The sequence below is a fragment of the Colletotrichum siamense genome (genome assembly GCF_013390195.1).
Source record: "Colletotrichum siamense strain Cg363 chromosome Unknown KSG_Cg363_contig06, whole genome shotgun sequence".
Taxonomy (NCBI): Eukaryota; Fungi; Ascomycota; class Sordariomycetes; order Glomerellales; family Glomerellaceae; genus Colletotrichum; species Colletotrichum siamense.
In genome coordinates, this window is record NW_023501019.1 from 679,175 (window position 1) to 703,420 (window position 24,246).

At 44.6% G+C, this 24,246-nt stretch overlaps 5 protein-coding genes across 5 annotated transcripts; 4 read left to right on the plus strand and 1 right to left on the minus strand.

Moving 5' to 3' along the window:
- Positions 1 to 1,218: 1,218 nt before the first annotated feature.
- On the plus strand, positions 1,219 to 7,408 carry atnG-11 (ABC transporter atnG; the record flags this gene model as incomplete). Its single annotated transcript, XM_036641035.1, has 11 exons — positions 1,219 to 1,287; positions 3,441 to 3,984; positions 4,055 to 4,555; positions 4,611 to 4,844; positions 4,903 to 5,669; positions 5,737 to 5,899; positions 5,955 to 6,311; positions 6,386 to 6,581; positions 6,650 to 6,700; positions 6,760 to 6,824; positions 6,876 to 7,408. 11 exons carry the CDS (start codon positions 1,219 to 1,221, stop codon positions 7,406 to 7,408), a joined length of 3,480 nt encoding a protein of 1,159 aa, XP_036493437.1.
- A 4,696-nt stretch (positions 7,409 to 12,104) lies between these two features.
- On the minus strand, positions 12,105 to 12,542 carry CGCS363_v009187 (uncharacterized protein; the record flags this gene model as incomplete). Its single annotated transcript, XM_036641036.1, has 1 exon — positions 12,105 to 12,542. The coding sequence occupies one exon, from the start codon at positions 12,540 to 12,542 to the stop codon at positions 12,105 to 12,107; it is 438 nt and encodes a 145-aa protein (XP_036493438.1).
- A 2,488-nt stretch (positions 12,543 to 15,030) lies between these two features.
- On the plus strand, positions 15,031 to 16,803 carry AKT7 (Cytochrome P450 monooxygenase AKT7; the record flags this gene model as incomplete). Its single annotated transcript, XM_036641037.1, has 4 exons — positions 15,031 to 15,096; positions 15,157 to 15,307; positions 15,392 to 16,073; positions 16,125 to 16,803. The coding sequence occupies 4 exons, from the start codon at positions 15,031 to 15,033 to the stop codon at positions 16,801 to 16,803; spliced, it is 1,578 nt and encodes a 525-aa protein (XP_036492737.1).
- A 1,161-nt stretch (positions 16,804 to 17,964) lies between these two features.
- On the plus strand, positions 17,965 to 19,325 carry GH5FP-4 (Glycosyl hydrolase 5 family protein; the record flags this gene model as incomplete). The annotated part of the gene is made up of 3 exons (XM_036641038.1): positions 17,965 to 18,387; positions 18,437 to 18,610; positions 18,663 to 19,325. 3 exons carry the CDS (start codon positions 17,965 to 17,967, stop codon positions 19,323 to 19,325), a joined length of 1,260 nt encoding a protein of 419 aa, XP_036492738.1.
- Positions 19,326 to 20,577: 1,252 nt separating this feature from the next.
- On the plus strand, positions 20,578 to 22,331 carry CGCS363_v009190 (Trichothecene C-15 hydroxylase; the record flags this gene model as incomplete). The annotated part of the gene is made up of 5 exons (XM_036641039.1): positions 20,578 to 20,619; positions 20,691 to 21,401; positions 21,542 to 21,856; positions 21,930 to 22,096; positions 22,166 to 22,331. The coding sequence occupies 5 exons, from the start codon at positions 20,578 to 20,580 to the stop codon at positions 22,329 to 22,331; spliced, it is 1,401 nt and encodes a 466-aa protein (XP_036493278.1).
- Between the last annotated feature and the right edge of the window lie 1,915 nt (positions 22,332 to 24,246).

Genomic DNA, 24,246 nt, shown 5'->3' on the forward strand with positions numbered 1-24,246 from the left:
GTTTATTACTAAGTTAGATATCTTAATTAGTATTTCTCTAAGTTATAACTATATTAAGTTTAACTAGTAAAAGTTAATTAACTTTAGATTTAGATAAAATTAATATAAGTTTAAAGTTTAAAAAAGTAAAAAATTAATTAACTAAGCTTTAAAAGTATTATAAGAAGATTAATCTTTAAAGTAATATTAATTAAGAATTATTATATTTAATACTTAACCTAATATAATTAGTAAATTAGAAGAGAGATATTATAAAGCTAATTAATAATTTAAAAATTACTACTTTTAGAGAGAGAGAGCTACTTAAAATATAAGATCTAAGATTAAACTAAAGAGGATAGTTTTTAGACTTATTTAAGTTAAAAATTAACTTTATAAGGAGGTTTTAAATAATAAACCTCTAAGTTACTAATTTAGAAACTTAACTTAAGTTAAAAATAAAAAGTAATACTAATTATACTAAATAGCTATCTAATTATCTTTATAGAGATAACTTAAATAGTAGTTATAATATTAATTAGCTATATAAAGGATAGAAAAGGTTAAGAAGTGTTTTAAAGTTAAGATAGGATAATAATAGTAATATAGAAAGGTAAGAATAATATATAGAAATAAGAATAATATAAAACTACTATATAATTAATTAGATTATTACTTTAGGATAGGAATAGCTTTACTTAGAGTACTAAAAGCGTTAGCTAAAAAGGGGGTGTGAGATAGTAGTTAGCTAGGCTTAGGCTTAAGGCTTAAATCTTAGCTTAAATCCTACCTTTATATAAGGGATTAGCTATACCACTTTATAACTAGCTACGCCTAGCGCTTATAGCTAGATTAATCAAGCCACTTCACACAATTTAATACAGCCTCCCTTGTCTACAAACCACTAAATATGGAAGACTGGCCGACTTGTGCACGTGCAGCCCGACCTAAGACGGACATACTTACCGAAGTAGGTTAGAAGCTGCAGGGTCTGGACCTATGTATCAGCATGTCGCACACCAGGCGGCACGCTGAACGCGACGTTGCCGTTGCCCCCGTATAACGCTGATAGTGATCCCCAGGGTCTGAAGCACGCAGGCACACCACACACGCGTCGCTGGCCAACGTCTCTGTTCTAACAACATTTCGACATATTCCCGAACTTCTCGTCATGAACTTCCTTTCATTTTCTTCTTAGTGCCTACTAAGCTTTAGCCTCTGGGAAAGAAGTTCTGATGTATGCGGGCTATTGATCTTACGAATCATCAATATGGTCTGTCCGAACTTCAGCGACTGGACGTCTGGGCTGTAAGTCCATAAGAACCCCACCTAAGCTATAGATCACCCCCCACCTTAGATCACTACTTTTGCATGCTTTTGACCTGCTAATACTATAATTATATTTTTATATTCTATATAATTTCTCTATAGTTTCGCAATAATAATATATAATTTTATACTCTCTTTATTATTAGAAGATTTACTATTAATTAATACTATTTCTAACTTAGTAAGATAGTTTTATACCTCTTATTTCTTCTTCTAAATATCTTTAATTACTATAAAATATATATTTAGCTTTAGCTTAACTTTACTACGTTTAATAAGCTTATATTTCTCTAACTAAGCTTCTAGAAATTAGATAACTTATTAGTTATTTACTATAGCTATATTATTAAGGTTTAAAGTTTTCCCTAACTTCTTAAAGAAGAGGATCTATACTATAAGGTTAATAGGATAATCTCCTTATACTATTAACCTTAACCTATTACTAAAAAGCTATTATATCTAGTATAAATTAGCTGAGTTTTTTAGTATTTTAATTATAATATTTTAAGGGGTTTATTTATTATTTATAAGTCTTAAATATTATATTAGCGCTTATAAAACGTTAGTTAGAGTAGGGATATAGATAAACTAGCTTATAAGAGGCTTTATAATATTAATAAGCTATATCTTTATTACTTTTTATCTTAATTTAATAATATATAGTTATAAAGTATCTTAATATATATATAAATAGTATTATAAGAAGTTCTACTTACTAATTAGTATAAAGTTAAGTAAGTAGTTCTATTTTATAAAATAAGTCCTATAGGATTACTTTAGAGGTATAAATATTAATATATTAAGGAGCTATATAATATAAGATAAATAAGTAAATAGATAAGTTAAATAAATATTATTAATATAATATTTCTATATAAAGTTATTACTAATATAGCTTTTATAGCTATTTATAATAAGTAGATACTTAGAATATAATTTCTTTACCTCTATTACTATTTTTAGTATAAATATATTCTCTAGCTAGTTAATATTAATATTATTAAACGTCTAACTATTTATAGTTAATATAAAATACTATAAATTAAATTCTAAGAGATCTTTAAGGAACTATTAGTACTAAACTATCTTACTTTTAAAAATAACTAAAAGTAAGAGATAACTACTATTAATACTAATATATTTAACTATAGATATCTAAATATAGTTATTAGAGTTCTAAATAAATATAGAAGGTTTCTTAGAATATCTTAATACTAAATTATTATACTAAGCCTCCTCTATAACACCTATCTTATTTATATTATATTATAAGTTTATAAAGATAATTTTAACCTTTAGAAGATTAAATATTATAAAGAACTTCTTTATATCTTTAACTATAATATCTTTTATATATTAGGTATTAATCTTATATATTTTTAGAGTTTTAATAGATAAGTAGTAATATAAAAAAGCCTCTATTTAGTGTATACTAAGGGGATATATATTACTATTAATATATATAATCTATATTATAAAGAGATAGATATACCTATAGCTAAATATATAGCTTAAAGTACTCTATATAAGGATCTAAGTAGTTAAAAAGGCTTCCTACTTAAGGCTAAAGTGTTACTAAGTAGCTTTTACTTCTATTATTATCTTACTACTATTAATATATTATTATAAAGTTATATATAGTATACTTTAGTTTTTAGTAGCTTTTTAGAGAGGGTAGCTATTACGTATAGCTATAATTACTATAGTAATATTAGTAGGGGTATATAAAAGTATAAGATATATATTAGTATTTTTAAAAGAATTTATTTTATATATTATAGCGTTAAAAAAGTAGTGTTAACTAGGATAATACATAATATGAAGCATACAGAAGACGCGTTTTTAGGCTGATCCGAGGTGGGGGGTGATCCATAGCTTGGGTGGGGTTCTTACAGGTTGCCGCTCTTTTGACTTCACTCTACAGTTTGAAGATATCATTTTCGCATGCTTGCCATGTGCATTCTTTCTTCTGCTTGTCCCACCGAGAGTTGTCCAGCTGCTTCGACAGCCAGTTACTTTCCAGACTCAGTCCAGGCTCTTGGCCAGCAAGTTGGTATGTCCAGCCGCACAATCGAAAACCGCCGTCAATGTGTCTCGCCGTCAATTTGTCTTTGACTAACTCCCATTGCAAGGTGGCCACAATAACACTTCTCGCCTTTCAGTGGACCTTCCTGGCTTTGCGCTGCCAGACCTCAGCATCCCAAACTCCTGCGTCCATCGCCGCTGATGTTCTGACTCCCGTCGCCACGCTTGCCGTCTTGCTTCTGTCTGTCCTAAACCATCAAAGATCGCCTCGACCCTCGACCCTCATCAGCCTTTATCTCTCGGCATCCATCATACTTGGAATTGCCCGTGTCCGTACACTGTGGCTTATCTCTGTACGCGGCCCTTTGCCAGCCATCGCCACAGTCGTGTTGGTTTTCACACTGGTGGTGCTCGTGCTAGAATCTATCGAGGCGAAGAAGAGACTTGCCGCGCCTGGTGCCCCTCCCGACGGCAAACATGCAACTCCCGAGCAGAGCAGCGGGTTCTGGTCGAGGACTTGCTTTGCGTGGTTGGCGACAACTTTCTACTTGGGGTATTCCAAAGTTATATCCCTCAACGACTTACCAGGGCTCGATTCGAATATGGAGAGTCGCGTTCTTCACCAAAGTCTGGTTGTTGCGTGGGACAAACGTACGTCTTTTACGCCGGTGTGTTCCTAACGAAGTCTGCAGCCCCCTTGCTAACCTCATGGCTTTGTCAGACGACCACCAAAGTCGCCATAGTCTCCTTAAAGCTTGCTTCAGGGCGTATCTTTTGCCCTTCCTGGCTCCTGTTATTCCCCGGCTCTGCCTCACAGTCTTTACATTCGCGCAACCATTCCTCATAAAATCGACCGTAACTTTTGTGAGTAACGGTAACCCAGACGTCAGCTACGGCAGAGGCCTTATTGGGGCCTGGGCTTTGGTGTACCTGGGCATCGCGATTAGCAACTCGGTTTACCAGTACCATAACCTTCGCTTTACAACTAGGCTTCGGGGAGGGTTAATCGCGCTTGTCTACCAACAAGCTGTCTACACAAGAGACGTCGATACTGGGGATATCACGGCAGTAGCCCTGATGGGGACAGATGTTGAACGTATCTTTGGCGCCATGTCTATGTTTCATACGACGTGGGGTTCGCTACTTGATATTGCTGTTGCGAGCTGGCTTCTAGGACTGCAGCTGTCCCTCGCCTGCCTAGCCCCGATAGTCCTTGTATTGGGTATGTGATGCGCGGCAAATATTGTATGGAGTTCGCTAACCAGACTATCTCGCAGTCTTCATCGCTATAATGTCCAAGATCTCTGTTGCCAGCAGAACAGCTCAGATGCGGTGGATCGAGAAGATCCAGGAACGTCTTCGTGTCACAACGACAGTGCTTGGTGAGATGAAGGCTGCAAAGATGCTCGGGCTTACAGATGTTATGTCGACAATGATTCAGAGACTGCGGACTGACGAGATCAACACCTCAAAGTCTTTTCGGAAGCTGCTTGTGGCCACTCTGTTGCTCTGTAAGTCTCTTGTCTTCGGCGACGATGAAAATGTCTAGTTCCTGACGGGCAACCCCAGCGCTCACCCCCATTAATCTTGCTCCTATTGTTACCTTTGCCGTCTATGTCATTATCTCAGTCTTCTGGAAGAACGAATCTCTTTTACCCGCCCAGGCCTTTGCTTCCATCGCATTGATTGGACTCTTGACCACGCCCGTTGTCATGTTCATACAGCTACTGCCAATGATTGTCCAGTCGTTTGCATGCTTCGACCGCATCCAAGACTTTTGCACCTACGGTCCCCGACCGGCAACTCTCGATAGCCAGAGTAGCACCTTCACCTCGCCGTCTCCAACCGATATTCATCTCGTTCCATTGACAAACGAGGGCGATAGCAAGTTTGCGGACTCACCACAGCGGTTTGCCGTCTCCTTCAGAGGGGATAGCTTTGGATGGAAGAAAGATCAGGCTGTGCTTCACGACCTTACCGTTGACATCCCTCAAAACGCGGTGACTGTTGTTATCGGTCCCGTGGGAAGCGGCAAATCATCCTTCCTTCGCGCAATACTGGGCGAGTTGATACCCATGTCTCCTCTTATTGCCGGTCCAGCCGTTGGAAACCCTCCTGACAAAGGTGGTGTGGCATATTGCTCACAGAGCCCATGGCTTGAGAACGGAACTGTTCGGCAAAACGTACTCGGCGTTTCACTCTACGACCCGAAGTGGTACAATGCCGTTATCTCAGCCTGCGGTCTCGAAATCGATTTACAAGCATTGCAGAAGGGAGACTACACACACGTTGGTAGCAACGGTGTCAATCTAAGCGGCGGCCAGAAGCAACGCATCGTAAGTGACCGAAAATGTGTCTTGAACGTTGAACTTTCGTTAATATCTCATCTTTGTCTCCCTTAAGGCTCTTGCTCGAGCCGTCTACTCGAGGCAGAAGATCGTTGTCCTTGACGATGTTTTCAGTGGCATGGATGCCCACACGGCTAAGCATGTCTCGACCTGTCTGCTTGGCACTGATGGTCTCCTGCGAAGGCAACGCGCAGCGATCGTCATCGCAACGCATAGTCGTGAGTCTTGGCTTCACATTGTGACATCGAAATGGGCTTCCTAATGAGAATGCAGATGAACTAATGGCCCTCGCCGACTTCATCATCAGCCTCGATGATGGCAGGATTCAAGAACTCGGCAACCCCGCAGTTCTCGTGCGAGGTCAAGGCTATACGAGCAAGCTAGGGCTGAAGTTGTCATCTGAAAGTGTGAATGCACAGGCGTCTGATGATTCTGTGACTCCCATTGGGCAGATAGCCACGCCAACCAACGAGAACGAGAACCACCAAGAACAAAGGCCTCATACTGATATCCGACGCAAGAATGGGGAGAAGGCAGTCTACACATACTACTTGAAGAATGCCGGCTGGAAGGCAGTGACCCTCTACTCATTTTCAGTCGTCATGTGGATCTTCTTCTCAGAGTTCTCTAGTAAGTCAAAACCTTCGCACTGCAATATAGGGGGAAATTGGCAACTGCCGCTAACAATTTCATGTGACAACTAGCCGTTTGGGTCAAGTGGTGGTCGGAAGCCAATTCCGCCAAGGCTAACACGAGTGTGGGGTATTATTTGGGCATGTACGCCGTGTTTGGTGTCCTTGGCACTCTGGGAGCTTCTTTGGCTGCCTGGTTTGCATTCCTCGACATCATCACCAATACGGCTCTCAAGCTGCACTCGGACCTTCTCAAGACTACCTTGGCGTGAGTTCATTTGTACCGCATTATATTGTATGTGGGACAGCACTAATCGCACTCTTCTCGCGGGACAGAGCATCCTTCCGTTTTCTGACCACAACCGACAATGGCGAGATTCTTAATAGGTGAGTCACATTGGGTTAATTTCCATTGCAACGAGATGCTGATTTGTGGCCGTTCACAGGTTCAGTGAAGACATGCAGCTTCTGGACATGGATCTGCCGTCCAACCTGGTGAACTACACTTCCAGTGAGTATTTCATCCACATGAATAAACGATGTTGCTCACAGCTTTTCGCAGCGGCCATATCCGTCTTGGCTAAGCTCGTTATTCTCGCCGTCTTCTCCCAATTTCTCGGCATTGCCCTCCCTTTCATCGCCACCGTCGTCTATTTTCTGCAACGCTTCTACCTTCAGACGTCTCGCCAGATTCGTCTTCTGGGGATCGAAGCCAAGGCGCCCCTCTACACCTGCTTCTCTGAATCCGTGGCTGGAAGTGTGACTATTCGTGCTTTTGGGTGGCAAACCCAGTACCAGGAACGTAACTATCACCGCATTGACTTGTCCCAAAAACCAAGCTATGTTCAAAGCTGTATTCAAGCGTGGCTTACGGTTGTTCTTAACCTAGTTGTGGCTGTGCTTGCTATCGTCCTCGTGGGTGTAGTCGTCACTTGGTATGATAAATTTAGTGCTGGAAGCGTTGGTGTCAGTCTTGTTATGGTCATTGGATTCAGTGAGGTATTAGCGCGCCTGATCCAGAGTTGGACCAAGCTTGAGTCTAGTGTGGGGGCTGTTGCAAGAGTTAGACGGTTCGTAGCAGAGCAGCGCTGCTAACCAATCAATTAAGCTAAATCTGAGGGTCAAATTTGACTAATTAACTTAACGATTATAATAGTCTTATTTGAATTAACTGTTTTAATTAGTCTTAAATACAATTACCTAAATAAGAAATTAGTAATACCTCTCATAATATTCTTAGAAAGTTAAAACGCATATTATATAATAATCTAAGGCTATCTAACCTTTCTTAGCCCCTCTACTTAAAGTAATAGCTACTTATAGTAATAATACTACCTTAAACCTAATTCTAGAAGTATTAGGTCTACTTAAGCGTTAAAAGTATTATTAATAGCTTCTATAATATTAGTAGAAGTTTAATAAGGCTAAATACCCTCTTATAGTTAGTTACTATTACTAAGATAATAAAGATATTAAAGGTAAGTTTATTAAGCGTTAAGAAGGTCTATTAATATAAAATCTACTATTAAATAAGGTTATTAATAAGCTAAGTAATAGAGAGATAGAAGTATTACTCTAGCTTATTAAAATCATTAATAGTAGTATTATAAGCCTTACTAACTAACTATTAATAATATTTAGAGTCCTTAGCCCTTAAAGTAATAATAATTAATATAAATATAGTTTATAGAAGCTATAGATAAGGTTATAGATTAGCCTAATTAGATATATTAGTATACTATTATTATTAATACTTATAAAGTCCTTCTTAAATATTATATACTTATATATAAGTTTCTAAGGTGTTCTAATACTTCTAAAGCTATTATAGACCCTACCTAAAATATAGAATTACTATAGTAATATAGAGGGGAGATTCTATAAGCTTAATATAATATTTATTAAGTACTTACTAGCTATTAATAATTAATAAGTATAAATATCTATAAGAGTTAAAGTTAACACCTTAGAGGTATTATAACTATAAGTACTTAAGCTATAAATAAGTAGGAATACTATTAATTAATAAGGATTATAAGACTACTATTAAGTTTCACTAAAAGTATTAAGATACCTTTATAAGTTAAGATAGTTATTATAACTAATTCTTAATAAGTTAAGTAGCTATATAATTAATCTTAATATTAATAGAGGTATTAAAAAGCTTATACTAATCTTTAAGATAATCTAAGAGATACTTTATATCTACTAAAACCTCTTAGAGTTAGCTATACTTATTACTTTTACCTTAGCCTTTATATCTCTTAGTCTACTTATAGAGCAGCTTAAATATTTTATATAACTTTATAAAAACCTATTAGTTTTTATTAGTGAAAATATCCTCACTTAAGATATAATCTATATTATTAAGAAAACCTAAAGTATAAAAGATATAACTATTAATCTAGCTATATTTAAATAGGGCTTACTTAATCATATTATATATTAAGTTCTATTAAGTAGTATTACTTAATATTAGATTTAGCTCTTAGGATAACTCTTCCTATAAAGTAAAGTTAGTATTATTATTAACAGCCTTATTACTAATAGCTAAAAAGCTTTTAGATTATTATAGTAATAATCTAATATATTTAATAATATTCTAAAGCTTACTAATAAAGCCTCTCTACCTCTAGTAAGCTAGGTTATTTCAAACTTTACTAATATTAAGTAGATAGTTAGACTCCTCCTTAAACACCTTATTATTAATACTATAAATAATAGTATAACTAATAAGGTTAAGGATATAGCTATAATATTAAATTTAATATTACTAAGTGTTAATTTCTATATATAAAGATAATAGAGAAGGAAAGAGAGCTTTAAGGTAAGTATTATTATTTATAATGTTATTAAACATAATAACGCTAACTTAATTAATAAGGCCTCAATCTATAAGAGTAATATAAATAGTTATAATAACATTCTCACTAGAGTAAGCATTAAGCTAGTAGTAGAAAGCTAATAAGTATTAAGTTTATTTCCTTAATTAGTTAATAAAGTAGCTAAATATAGCAATAATAGCATATTAATTAAGGGAGATCTATAGATTAAATAATATATAAACCTTTATAAGTATTTTCTATATCTTACTTCTAATTTATTCCTTTTTAGAGATATAAAGGTAATATAGTTAAGCTTTCTAAGAGTCCCTTAACTAACACACTTAGTTATAAATATTATAATTAAAAAGACTAAGTAAATACTATATATACTAATTACTAAACGTTAAGAAAAAGTTACTAGTATTAATAAGAAAGCTAATAGCTAGCTCTTTAATCTAAGAGACTCTACTATAAAGTATAATAATAAAGGTAGAGCATTAGTGTTTAAGGAGATACCTATTATCTCTAGAATTATCACTAAATAGATACTTAGCGTAAAAGCATTCTTTATAGATATAATAAGTAGATTTAAGGTACTTCTTAGCACTAGATATAGCAGCAGCCTTCTATAGGTCTCTAAAAGTACTAGCTTTATCGCAATATTAATAAACCTAATAAATATTACTTAGATATATTATTAATATATAAAAAAGTATAGCAGAAAGTAAGTAAGTAATAAATATACCTCTAATACTACTTAAGAAGATCTTATAGATAAAAATACCTTTATTCCTAATCTAAAAAGTATAGCTTTAACTACTCTTCCTTAAGATAGCTTTTATATTAATATAGTACTACTCCTTCTAGATAGTATAAAGTAAAGCCTTAAGAGTAGCACACTTATTAAGGTTAGTAGTTAATATATTACTAATAATTAAAAAAGCTTAAATCTAAGTAGTAATCCCTTAAAGAGTCACCTTATAGCTAATAAAGTGATTAATATATTAGTTATATATTAGTAGAAGTATTATAATAATAAGAGAGGGGTTAAAAAAGGCGTTTAGAAGTATATAGAGGTAGGGCTTTAAAGCATAGCAGTAATAATAGCAGTAATAATAGCGCTAATAGTAATATTAAAAAAGGTTATTTTTAAGGGCTAATAAAGAGGTTAAAAATAGGCTTTTTTCAACCCTTAATAAAAAAGCTAAAAACATATTAATTAAGCAGTATAGCAAAAAGTATATTTCTAGTACTTCTAATACTTCCTAATAGTAAAGCTAATACTACTAAGAAATACTTAGCCCTACTCTACTACTTATTAGCATAAAGGTATCACTAAACTAATATTATTAACTACTTACCTTTTTTTTTTTTAGAGATATATTATAATAAGACCTAATAGGTTAGTAATAAGTCTACTATATAAGGAATTATAGAGATATTAGTTTAAAACTAGCTTAAGTTATTAACTATAGTATAAAAGCTTAAAAAGTTATAACCTTAAGCTACTAAAAAAAAATATCTAGTTAACTTTTTTATTTTTTTATTAAATCTTTTAAAAATTCTAATTAGTTTAGAAGCTAGATTTTTATTCTTCTAAGTAATATTAGTTTAATTAAGATAGTTAAACTGAGGGTATTATAAGTTTAGCTAATTAACTCTAAAAAAAGCCTCGTTTTGATTAGCTGATTGATTGATTTGATTGATTTAGCTTGATTAGGTAGCAGCGCTGTAGCAGAGACCGAAACGGAACACAGTGCTGGCAAGGGACGGTTATCTCGGGACTGGCCCTATAGCGGGGCTGTCAACTTCTCCAACGTTGTGGCGTCTTATGGGTGAGTGTTCAAGTGTCTTCCCCATCTCTTTCGGTCTCGGAACTAACGTTACGCCAGTCCTGACGCCGAAACCATACTCAAGGGAGTATCGCTTTCGGCGAAGGCCGGGGACCACGTTGCCATCTGTGGTCGCTCAGGCAGCGGCAAGACGTCGCTTATCCTCAGCCTACTACAGATGACAGATGTAAGAGAAGGCAAGATTGAGATTGATGACGTCGACCTATCGACTCTCGTGCCATCGGAGCTTCGTTCTTGCATCAACGTTGTTTCCCAAGATCCTTTTCTCATGCCGGGAACAATCCGATTCAACGTTGATCCGCTGAGCGCCGTTTCCGACGACGACGACGACGCAAGGATCATCCAAGCTCTCGACAGAGTTGGCCTTTCGAGACATGTTCACGAGCAAGGCGGCCTGAACGTAGAGATGGACGATAAAGCTTGGTCGGCCGGTCAGAAGCAGCTCCTCTGCATGGCTAGGGCTATCCTTCGGCAATGCAAAGTTTTAATTCTGGACGAGGCCATGAGCAGGTAAGTATTCGTGAAAAGCTCGTCCTCAGTATGAAGTTCACGCTGACATTGTCGTTACCCAGTGTTGATAGCGAGACCGAGGCGGTTATGCAGGATGTTGTTGACACTGAGTTCCGCGACTGCACTGTTTTGGCTGTTATGCACAGGCTCAAGCACGTCTCGCGATACGACGCAGTGGTCCTTCTTGGTGACGGCGAAGTCTTGGAGACTGGAGAGCCATCTTCACTGATTGCGGGAGACGGTCCGTTTGCTGAGCTTTACAGAATGAACTCGAACTGACCACGTCAATCGATGCGCGGTCAAATATGCATTAGTCAGATGGTTCGCTTTTTTCTACAGTTCATTTCCTTCAAGTGGTCTTGTCCATTTGATATAGGTACAGATCAACCATGCTTTCCAGCCGCTCTGCGCTCTGCACGAGCGATTTCAATCTTCTGCCACTTTGTCCTTCACTATAAACATAACTTCCTAAGTAACTGCTCAGATCGCATGATACATGAAATTGCATTTGTGCATTAGCCGTTCAGGCCAGGGTCATACCGATTGCAATGCCTGCTCAATTGTGTCTCCGGTGAACCCAAAAAGGATAAATTTGGCTACTTCTCAGACGCCACAGTCGGGGTATTTCACGGCAATCCGAGTGTTTATGATATCGGGTGCAATGTTCCTCCCCGCCAACAACATGTGCTCGCAGTGCTTCGTGTGCTCGTACGCTCCTATGTATCCGTCAATCGCTTTGACCCCGTGTCTGTTTCCGAGTATGATGGCGCGGTGCATCTTCTTCCACATTGCCGTGCAGTGTCGCACGTGATACTCCCAGTTGACGTAGAGCCCTGTATACTCCCCCGTCATAATTTGCTCGTGGGTCAGGGGCTCAGTGCGGTTGGGGTCGAGGAACCATTCCATGTGATTGGCTTCGTCGAATTCGCGCGACAGTTCTGCATCGTAACATTGAGTTGGGAGCCAGCAAAAGGATATGACGTCGAAGTGGCAGCCGTTTTTCCTGGCTTCTTGAGGCGTGTTGCCGCAGGGCTTTATCATGACCTTTGGGCCCCTCTTGTGATGTGTGTCGCTCAGGATTGTCCTGCAAATGGCGTGTTCGACAACCCCAGTGATAGCAAGAAGTACAGTGACAACCGTTGCTAGTAAGGGCAGAGAGAACGCAAACAGGCGTGACGATGGAGAATTCTTGTGATTTGCAGGGGGGACTTCGTCATGTTCGTCCATAAGCCGTATCATTTGTTCATCGCAAACATCATCGGATTGTAAGCATTGGCTCGAAGTGTTGCTGGATGACAATCGTCTAAAAACGAACTGTGATGAAATTGCCTTCCAGTGCTTTTCCATATTGGTAAGATGTTGGCACAATAGATTGAATTCTGCAATAAGATGTGCTTGACGACATACAAGGAACTTGACGACAGAAATCATAGGCTCAGCTCAGTGAGCGAGCAAGTCTGAAGATAGCGGCCAAAATCACACCATGGGATGGTCAACACGAACCGAAAATCAAAATGGAACCTCTTTGCGGGGTTATCGGCGGCAAACTGTCAGGTCAGCTTTTGACGCCGCCGCATGTGTGCATGGGCGTGACGCCGGCGACAAGCCGATACCTTTTCGGCGCCACGCCCTTGTTTCTCAAGAATGTTGACGGCCTTTCAAAACCAATCGATCGGGTTACCCTCTACCTGCTAGACCTGCCTGCTAGTCGTGCCTGTTCCAGGAGTACGCCAGTTGGTTGTGTGGTTTCTCGTGAATATCTCACTCGTATCGGGTTTTCCATCAACGACCTTATGCCAATTCCGGCGGGTGACCGAGCTGTAGTGCATGGCATCAAGAATGCAAGATTTACACCAATATTTCAAGTCGACTTGCAATGGTTTCATCAAAGCGTCATATGAATCCACGATAGAGGCCGGTTCATAGTAGTGGATGAGGCACCCTTCGAGTTGCTACTTGGGGCTCAAAGCTTTTTTGACAGACTGCGGACAAACCTATCCTGTCTGCCTTTTCTCCGACCCAGCAAGAATAATGGTGAGTGACTGCCTCACTACCAGGGATTGCACTTGAATTACTGATATGATTCGCGACCTAGATGTAATTTAATAAGATCTTTAGGAAGAACAGAAACAGATCCAAGCTGCAAGAGCCCTGGAAGAGGAAAAATATTGATGGGAGATGGGAAGGGTTATGTGAGTCGTGACCGAAAAAAAAGGGGGACACTATGTGACAATCGTGCTTCTTTGCGATCTCAATCGCAATATCGGGAATGACCCACGGCTCACGGCTCTGAAAACCTCAAAGCCGACAACGATAGAGACAACTACATTATGCGATACAACCCTCGACATCAAGTCCATGCATTTTCATTGGCACGCGGAACTTTGAAGGCAGATAGCCGGTGGAAGTCCGATCTTGGGGCTGATGACCTATCTCACCAAAAGATTCATGCTCATAGGCCGCAAGGCGCTTAGTCGTATTCTCCGCTAGTACAGTCGACATGGTGACTGAAACGCGATGCGGCTTTATGAACACTGCGTAAGTAGTGATCCATAGGTACCTTGGTAATGAAAATAGAGGCGACTGGAGGCGGGGATGACTATGGCGGATAATTTTAGCACAGGAACATTGGTAGATAGCTTCTAATCGTTTTCTTTACCAACTTACCATCCTGTAGCCGGTTGGCTCATGTCAAGAGATTGCAGCACCAAAACCTCCCATCACAATCGACAATTGCCGTTTCGAAGGTGCAAATGTCTCAATTGCGTCATAACCAAGTCTGACAGCTCCTCGTCTCATCTCCGACAAGCTTGGGCCGTCGCCAAACGAGCACAAAGCGCGGCCCCATGGCGGAATTCCTGACATCCCTCCGCATTCGAAACCCCATCAAAGCCGAAAGCCGACACACGGCTTTGAATAATTTCCCCAAATTCCACAGAAAACGTCCCCAACCCCAGACTCCAGGTTGTTCTTATTAAAAGTTCCCCATTTTCAGCAGGGGATGTGTGTAATCAGACCGTCTCTCGTTGGCTCACATGCCCAAGTGCGAAACGAATGCGGGGGCGGGGAGAAGAGGAAGGCCACCCAGCCCACCGCATCTTCGATGTGAATCTTGGGGTAAGCCAGGCTATCTGCGGTCCCCCGCGGTTCTTTGACGTCTCTTTCCCCCGTGACTAGCCGCTTACGTGCCCCGACAGTCCCGAAACAGGAAGGTTGGCGGGCGCGCTGTGATAAGACGAAGGATTCAAGGTCAGCCATGGCTGGGGGCAGACCTTCGGCTTTGAGAACCGCTGAAAGCCGAAGGTAGGGTTCAGATACTTTTTTGCGGCATGGCGTAGGGACGATGTCAGATTATCGGCACGGACGGGAAAGACGGGATTGGAGTTTTGGTTTTAATGGCTCATGGCCCACGGGCGTTGTCTTCGGGTAATTTTGGATTGGCTTCGTGATCTTCCTTCTTTTTCTGCCAGTGTCTGTCGGGAAGTGAGGTTTAAGGATTGTATTCGGATATCATCATACACAAGTGATTATGGCGCCAGAGACAAATCATATCTGGCTCTGGCTGGGCGTCGCCGCCGTCGGAGGCGTGCTCTATGTGAGAATCACCCGAAAGAGATGCTGCATCAAGATGTAGCTCGAGCTGACAGAAGGAAAGGTCGCCGGCATCGTCGCCTACCGTATCTTTTTCCACCCCTTGGCGAAGTACCCAGGTCCGTTTATCGCAAAGATCACAGATGGCTACCAGCTCTACCACGCATGGAAGGGTGACCGCCATCTCGACTTTCACAAGCTTCACAGCAAATATGGTGCGTACTTACCCTTTCTCAATGCACCCAGACCTTACCAAGGCCACCGAGGTCTCACAGAACGAAGACTGATCGTCGATGTAGGCAAAATCGTGCGCTTCGGACCAAACTCCGTCTCTTTCAACTCCGCGACATCCCTCAAGGAGATCTACGGCTTCCGCTCCAACGTCCGCAAAGCCGAATTCTACAACGCCTTCGTCCACCCGGCCGCGAATACACACAACACGCGCGACAAGGAGGTCCATGCTCGCAAGCGCCGCGTTCTCGCCCACGCCTTCTCAGACAGCGCCATGAAGGAGATGGAGCGCTACATCCTCGGCAATGTGCGCTCCTTCACAACTGAGATTGGCCGTGGAGGCTCTCCCGACGCCAAGGGCTGGTCTTCCACTAAGAACATGGCTGACTGGTGTAACTACCTCGCCATGGATATCCTCGGTGATCTGTCGTTCGGCAAGGCATTCCACATGCTCGAGGCCCCTGATAACAGGTTCGCGTTGGATCTGGTTGCGGCTGCGACCAAGAGGCATCTTATCTGCGGCACGATGCCGATCGTCGACAAGCTCAAGCTCGACAAGTTCCTCTTCCCGACGATTGCGGCCGGTCGCGCGAGGTACATGGCGTACAGCAAGGGACAGCTGACGGAGAGAACGAAGCTGGGCGAGGACACCGATCGTCGAGATTTCTTCTACTACCTGCTCAGGGCGCGCGACCCCGAGACGGGCCAGGGTTTCTCGACTCCCGAGCTTTGGGGAGAGTCAAACCTGCTGTGAGTATTCTTACCAAGTGTCTGAAGCAGAGTTCATACTGACGAAAACAGCATCATCGCCGGTTCCGACACCACATCGACCGCCATGGCCGCCACAATCTTCTACCTCGTCCGCAACGCCGACGCCCTCAAGAAGGCCACCGAGGAAGTCCGCAGCAAATTCACCGACGTCGAGGAGATCCGCCAAGGAGCCACGCTCAACTCCTGCACCTACCTCCGCGCCTGCATCGACGAAGCCATGCGTCTCTCCCCCTCCGTCGGCGGCCTCCTCCCCCGCGAGGTCCTCGCCGGCGGCATGACCATCGACGGAGCCCACATCCCCGCCGGCACCGTCGTCGGAACGCCGCACTACACCATCCACCACAACGAAAACTACTACCCCTCGGCCTACTCGTACATCCCGGAGCGCTGGATGGTCGGCGCGACAAACCCGGTCAGCGGACGGCAGACGACCGAGGAGGACGCGGCGAGGGCGCAGAGCGCGTTCTGTCCGTTTTCGATCGGCGCGAGAGGGTGTATCGGCAAGGGACTCGCGTACGCTGAGATGTCCACCACAATCGCGCGCACGTTATTCCTGTACGACATGCGCAAGGCGGTTGGCGTCGTTGACCCGGCTGAGGGACGGGCGGATCTGGAGGAGGGGAGGAGGAGGGTTTCGGAATTCCAGCTATTCGACACGTTTACGAGCATGAAGGATGGTCCGTTGGTGGATTTCCGGGCGAGGGCTTAGGGTGAGGTGCCAAGCTCATGATGTCTTGGTTGGTGTTCTTGGAAGAGCCTGAATGTTTCCATCATGGCCCCAGGTTGGCAAATATGGCCGGACTTTGTTGTGGGTTTCAATTGAGCATTGGGAGTAGCGTATATGAGTTGCATGAAGCCTTTCGTCATCGAAGGACGATGAGTCTTACTCTTTCTTGGTTAGCACATGTCAGCGCAACAGAAGATAAAAAATGAATGAACGAAAAAGATTGAACCATAACCCATAATGAGGGGCAAGTGGGGATGGTCCTCGTGAGCTCTTGTCCGTCCGAACTTGCGCACCATTCAGAAGCTTCTGTCAGCTCTTCTCCAACTGCCACATCCGGCTCTTGATCGGCAAACGGGGAGCTCCCTGTCAGGTACAGCCCCCGTTCTCATCCGTCATGCCGTCCGAACCTTGTGTCTGTTTTCTTCAAGCTCAAGCTCCCTCCTCTCTGATTCGTGCGTCACAAACGCGGGGATCACGGAGCCGATCAACCACGAACTACTGCCGCCCGGGTTCCACACCGCTGCAACCTCACCACTACATCTTGTGATCGCGCACCGGAGCCGATTTGGGGAGCTTTGGCCGCTTCTGCGGGGATTCACTGAAGGTGTGGGGGAATGCTGCTGGGTTCCTTGGTCGGCAGATTCGACAAGCAATGCGGGGGCGGGACGAACGGCGGTCGATCCAAGAGCTGGCGCACCCTTGTCGTCCCTGGACTGCCGTCGCCTGATTTCGGGTCGTTATCCGGAGGGAGATTGATTCTGGGGGTTGCGCGGCCTCGGTTGTCCTCGTGTTCTCGGGCGAAAGCAACCCCCGAGCCCAATCGCCTGAGGGTCGCCCGAGAGATGCCCCGCTGCGGCCATGGTTGAGTGCTAGTCATGAACATTGGCGCGTTCCATTTCAGGGAATGGTTTGGAGAGGGGGAATTTTCGCCAATGCTCGTGATGTCAGTGTTGATGTCTTGGGTCTTGGGGGAAGATGCAGGTCCCGCTCTCGGTCCGTGAGGGGAAGATTGATGGATGGCTGGTGGTCGTATGCAATGCGAAGTGATATAAGAGCCGGAGAGGGTCGCGGAATGATACCATAGCTGCTGTCTGTCGCGACAACCTCCCGGACGCGTCGTTCTTCAGTCCTAGGCTCCTCAAAATGAAGTTCTTGAGCACCCTTGTCGGCTTCGCCGGCCTATGCGCCGCTCTCCCCCACAACACTAGGCAGAGCTGGCCCAATGGCCCTCTTGTGGCTAATGGAGGTGAGGCCGTTGATGCCTCTGGCAACCGCGTCGTCTTCGCCGGCACCAACTGGCCTGGTCACGGCGAGGTCATGGTCCCCGAGGGTCTGCAGTTCCTCTCAGTCGAGGGCGTCGTGTCGAAGATCAAGAGCATTGGCATGAACGCCATTCGCCTGACGTATGCCATTGAGCTCGTCGACCAGATCTACGACAACGATGGCAAGGACATCGACTTGAAGACCGCCTTCGTCAACGGCCTTGGCGAGACGAACGGCACTGCTGTGCTGGCTCAAGTCTTGGCCAACAACCCTTCCTTCACGGAGGCGACCACCCGTCTCGAGGTAAGGCTATCATGCCATCATTTTCAGCAGCCAAGCTAACTGGTGAAAGGTCTACGATGCCATCGCTGCCGAGTGCGAGAAGCAGCAGGTCTACATCCTCCTCGACAACCACATGTCCAAGGGCAAGTGGTGCTGCTCCGGAGACGACGGAAACACCTGGTGGGGTGACACCGAGTTCATTGCATCGAACTGGGTTCGCGGACTGACCTACATGGCCAACCACGTAAGCCAACAACCGTCTCCCTCGATCCTCACAGACCGCTAACATTTCACAGGGCAAATCCTGGCCCGCCTTCGTCGCCATGTCCCTCCGCAACGAGCTCCGCCAAGCCACCAACAACCCCGACCTCGTCTCCGCCTCCTACCACTGGCAAGACTGGTACAAGTACATCCAGCAGGGCACCAACGCCATCAACGGCGCGAACCCCGACGTGCTCATCTACCTGTCCGGCCTCAACTACGACACCACCGTCGCGCCCGTCTTCGAGGGCACCGCGCTCGAGCCCGGCACCGAGACCTTTAACCTCGCGGACTTTGAGGGATACGCCAACAAGCTCGTGCTCGAGATCCACAACTACGAGGGCTCCATCGGCAGCTGCGACTCGCTCAAGTACAACCTGTACCACAAGGGCTTCCAGGCGGCGAACGCGAGCGACCCCGAGACGGTTAATGTGTTCCCTGTCGCGCTGACGGAGTTTGGGTTCAACATGAATGATAATACGTACCAGAATGTGTACTCTACCTGTTTGTCGGAGTATCTGCCTGAGTACAAGGCTAGTTGGTTCATCTGGGTGTTGGTTGGAAGCTACTACACCCGCCAGGGCACGCAGAACTTTGATGAGAGCTGGGGATTGCTGAAGGCTGACTGGTCGGACTGGAGAAACCAGGACTATGTTGACCAGCAGCTGGCGCCCATGGTCGCCGCCTCTTTGGCATAAACGTGTCATTTTGTACATAGTCTTGAGTATTGATGAAAAACCTCACAAATCTGTGCACAATTCTGCTGGCAAAGCATTCCGGATACATTCGGATGCCTTTTTGTTTCTCTTGGAAGAGACTTGCAACTCGAGTGCTCGTCGTGAGCGACGTAGAGGTTTGAACGACGAGGGCCGTGTCTGCCGCAAAAAGGACTCAAATACGTTCATGTATGATGTACTTTGAGGTGGCATTTTCTACCATAGAGCTTGTGTGTTATGACTGCCCTCGGGCCTGCCGGTCTGTGGAGCCTTCTTGGCCAGCCCGATGAAGGACATTACATCTGCTATGAGTGTTATACCCTGACAGGCTCTACAGAGTGCACCAATTATCACTTCCCCCGGTCGGACCAGGGTCGGCGATGGTCGTCACAGCAGCACGAAGACGCCAGTATTGGGCTGTCAAAATAGCTTTCTGGCTTCAATCTCTCAAAAACCAGGTCTGCCTTATTTGAAAATGGGCTCAGCACGCTATTGTAACGGACCAAGAGCAAATGTTGCCGTACTGAGGCCTTTTCTTTTTCCCACGGCCCGACATGGTTGTAATATGGATGCGTCCGGCGGCTGTAAACGGGAAGATCACTGTCAAGTCGTTAGGAAACGACAAGGTCCCCGTGTGTAAATGCAATTAGCAATAGAGGAATAAAATCCACTATGTCCAGAGATTAACCCGGTAAGATCGCGTCTCGACTGTGAGACTTTGCAGGAGCTTGACCCGTCTAAGGTTTGAAAGAGGGAGAGAAAGAGAAAACGGCTGCGAGTAAAATTCGTGGGGATGTTGTCTTTAACCTGTTGAGCTGCCCTGGACTCCGACCCACTGACACGGCCCGCAAATTGCTACGTGGCCCCCACTCCCGAGCCTCACACGGTGGGTGAGACAAACATTCAAGCACTGTTACACTCCAAGTCGTCACGATTGGGTGTCTTGCATCCTTGAAAGAGGGGAGGATGAATAATAGATTTCGTCTATTACCAGTTGGGATCCTGTAGTAATTACATATCATCTCGGGGTTCAGAAGTTTTCCGGCCAGATCTTCCTCTGTGTAAGTGTCATTGCAACGGACTTTAAATGTCCGAGAGTGTTTATAGAAAGAGCAAACGATGCAGTCCTGTGCCTTTTTCAGTTCCCATGAGCAATGAAACTACAACATAATCTTCTTACACGCCCTTTTGGACAAAACACAGACTCGGAATTACGGCAACGTAACACACAGCGATGTCTTCACTATTGGCCGCCTGTGCCGTCGTTTTCTTGCTGGTATGAACTACGCTCTTCAGAAGACACCATACAGAATTTGTATGATACTTACATCTTTTATGTACCTACAGTGTCTGGCATACGTCTGTGGAAAGGCCCTTTACAATATTCTACTCCACCCTTTGCGCCATTTCCCAGGTCCCAAAGCGTGGATTGTAAGCCGAGTACGCTACGCAATATCGCAGATCGGCGGCCGACCACACGAGGATCTTCTCCGACTCCATGACAGATACGGCCCGGTTGTGAGAATCGCCGACAATGAACTCTCCTTCATACACCCCAACGCGTGGAAGGACAGCAACGGCCGCCGCAAAGGATCGAAGCCCGAAAACGTGAAGGAACCACTTGCGACTGTGGGTAATGAGCATAATCTATTCGGCGCCAGCCTCGAGGACCACAGCAGAATGCGCCGTGTCCTATCCCATGGGTTCTCGATGCAGGCTATCTTGGACCAGCAGCCACTCATATCCGTTTATGTCGACCTGTTCATCCGACGGCTTCATGAGCACTGCAAAAATGGTACGTCTCCCGTCGATATGGTGACGTGGTATAACCGTGTCACGTTCGACGTCATTAGCGATCTGTCCTGGGGCGAGCCTCTCGGGTGCCTTGCGAAGCAGCAAGACCACCCTTGGATCGCTGCCTTGAGTCGCACCGTCAAACATCAGATGTTCCGCGGCCTCGCTATGCGCTTTCCCCCCTTCTCCCCTTTATTGAAGGCACTAATCCCAGAGGAACTCTCTCGCGGGGAGGAAGAGAACTTTGCCCTGGCTGCAGCCAATGTAGAGAAGCGGATCGCTGAAGGGGGTTCCCGCCCGGACTTTTTGGAGTCTATGCTCCGACAGAAGGGTGAAAAGGCAAGTCTCTTTGTGGCGAAGCCGACGCCGGATAAGATATGCTGATAAGAATCTCCTCCTAAAAGACGATTGAGAAGCGCGAGATGGTCAGCAACAGCTTCCTTCTCATGCTGGGCGGGTCCGAGACATCGGCGACGGCGCTGTCTGCTGTCACGTTCTTCGTCACGTCTCATCCTAAAGTCATGGAACGCCTTACCAACGAGATCCTTTCAGCTTTCCCCAGAGAGGAAGACATCGACGTTCACTCCGTTCAGAAGCTGCCCTACCTTCTCGCCGTCCTGGACGAGACTCTCCGGTTAAACCCACCGCTTCCCCACACGTCACCACGAGTGGTGCGCAAAGGCGGCGACGAGTTTTGTGGGTATTTTGTGCCCGAGGGTGTAAGTTTTCATCCTTGCTCAAATCTGTGCCGGCAGATAGAAGCTTCTACTGTGTAGTCACTAACCTCCTTAGACCGTTATAAGTATCCCCCATTGGGCAATGTACCACAGCTCAAGCAACTTCACCGAGCCCGAATCGTTCATTCCGGAGCGCTGGCTTGGTGATCCCCGGTTCGAAACCGACCAGAGAGAGGGCCGGAAGCCCTTTTCCTTTGGGCCTCGAAACTGCATCGGAATGAAGTACGTTGAAACCCTGTAGTTGCTTGTTTCATTGCTTGCGACATTCTGCTGACAAACTTTTGAACCCAGTCTTGCCTATATTGAGATGAGAACGATTCTGGCCAGGGTCATCTGGAACTTCGAAATGCGACTGGCCGACGAGAGCAAGAGTTGGACGCAGGGACAGCAGGCCTGGGTTGTTTGGGAGAAGCCCGAGCTAATGGTGTGCCTGACGCCTCGCGGCCGGTCCGTTTGATGGACGGATGCTATGAAGCCTTAGATGCGTGCTGCCAAAGGGAGAAGAAGGGAGCAAGATTGGAGTTCTCCGGAATATATCTCTGAGCATCCCATAGTATGTATTACTTCTAAATCAGTATGGATAACAACTTCATTTCAAGTGCACATGGCGACATACCAAGCTGCGCGTGTTACAGACAGGCAATGAAATAGATTACACAAATACGCCCGGTGAGTTGATTGACAGCCCAGTCGGTCAAATTGGTCAGATGCCTCACTATCAGCTTAACTTTGCATGGAAAAAACCTACTGCAACTCATCCATATCAATAATTTCGTCAATCGACGCGTGATATATGACCTTTCAGTCAGTCAAGCTCACATCTCCCACTTTGGGTATTTGCGTGGGTCGGGTATCTTTCTTCCCTTCTAAGTTTTCTTCTTCGCAGTTTGCCGCCTAGAGGCGCACCTTATTGACTGCCGTATGACTCTCACGGGGAAATAATCGAGGGCTAGGATAGCTCACAGAGAAACCTCTATAGCTACCTATAGGGGTATATAAAGAGAGCGCGAATCGCTAAGGAGTAGGTATCTCTTTCTTTATGTTACTATAACTTATTACTCCTTTAATATTAAGATATTATTACTATACTATATTAATACTATCTATCGCTACCTCAAAAGTAGCGATAGCCTCCTTATAATCGCCCAAAAGAACCAGGATGAAGTGTGCAGATTTTTGCGCACACGACCTAGTCCCCTGGCGCAGTGGGTCGGGTATTTGAGGCATCTGCAACTCAACAACCTCCGCCTTTCGACAAGCGCAAGCTGGAGTCGCCCACATCATCCGACGAACAATTCGGCCATTTTTCTCCAAAAAAGCCATCCCGTCGTAATGCGACAGGCTGTACTGTAGTCCTGGTATCCTCCACGCTCTAGCTCCGCGAGCTTCGTACTTGGGGGCAAATAGACCAACGCGAAAAAGCGCTGTCTTGTGGCAATGATCGCAGTAAATCGTCGCAAAGTACATGTGCGGGCCGCAGTGCATTGGTCCAAACTTTCCTCCAACGGAATACAGATGCGTCTGGCCCAGACCTTCGACTGGCTTCGCGAGTGTAAGGGCATCGGCAAACCACCGGATGATCTCGTCGCCTCCTAGCCCAAGCGATTTCACCCACCAGCCCCGCCATTGCCGGCATCCCTCATGATGTGATAGAAGGGCTTCCTACATTGGGTCTACCATACAGTTGTCTTTGAGATTTTTCATGATGACCTGATTGTTCGCTCCATAGATCCTCGACCCCAAAGTCTCGACAAAAGGCTCAAGCTCAGGCCCTGTAACAGTGAGGGTAATGTCGATAGATGATTTCAGATGCTGCACATCGTTGCCGAATCCAGTTGGCTCTACTATCATTTGGACAACTCCAATAGCTTCAAATTTCGCCCAAAGTGTATTTTCCTGTGACCCAATTGAAGGTCGACCATATATCGGTGGGCTGATTTGATCCCCGAAGTCCCAGGTCCATACGTCGTTGAAATTATACGCCTCGGCCGGGTCCAATCGCCGATCATAAATGGCCAATTTCGGAGTCATAAGCAAGGGACTGTAGTCGCCAGCCAAAAGGCGCTCCTTAGCTACCCAAAGTAACTCTTCGTAGAAGTCTCTAGAGGACGGCATCTGCAGAACTCCAGTAATACCTCGGAGAGCGTGCAAAAAGTCGGCATCTTCGCGGTAAAGCCGTTTCGAAAGCAAGGAGAATGCCATTCCGAAGATGGCGGGTTGGGATGACCGAGTTTCTCTGAGAGGACCAAGACACCATGGTATCAGATTTCCAGCTTCCATGTGGACGATGCCTTGTACTTCGTACAAGTTGCTCCCGAAGTGCTCTTGAACTTCTCTGTAGAACTGAGTCTCAAGTTTCTGAAGTAGCATAG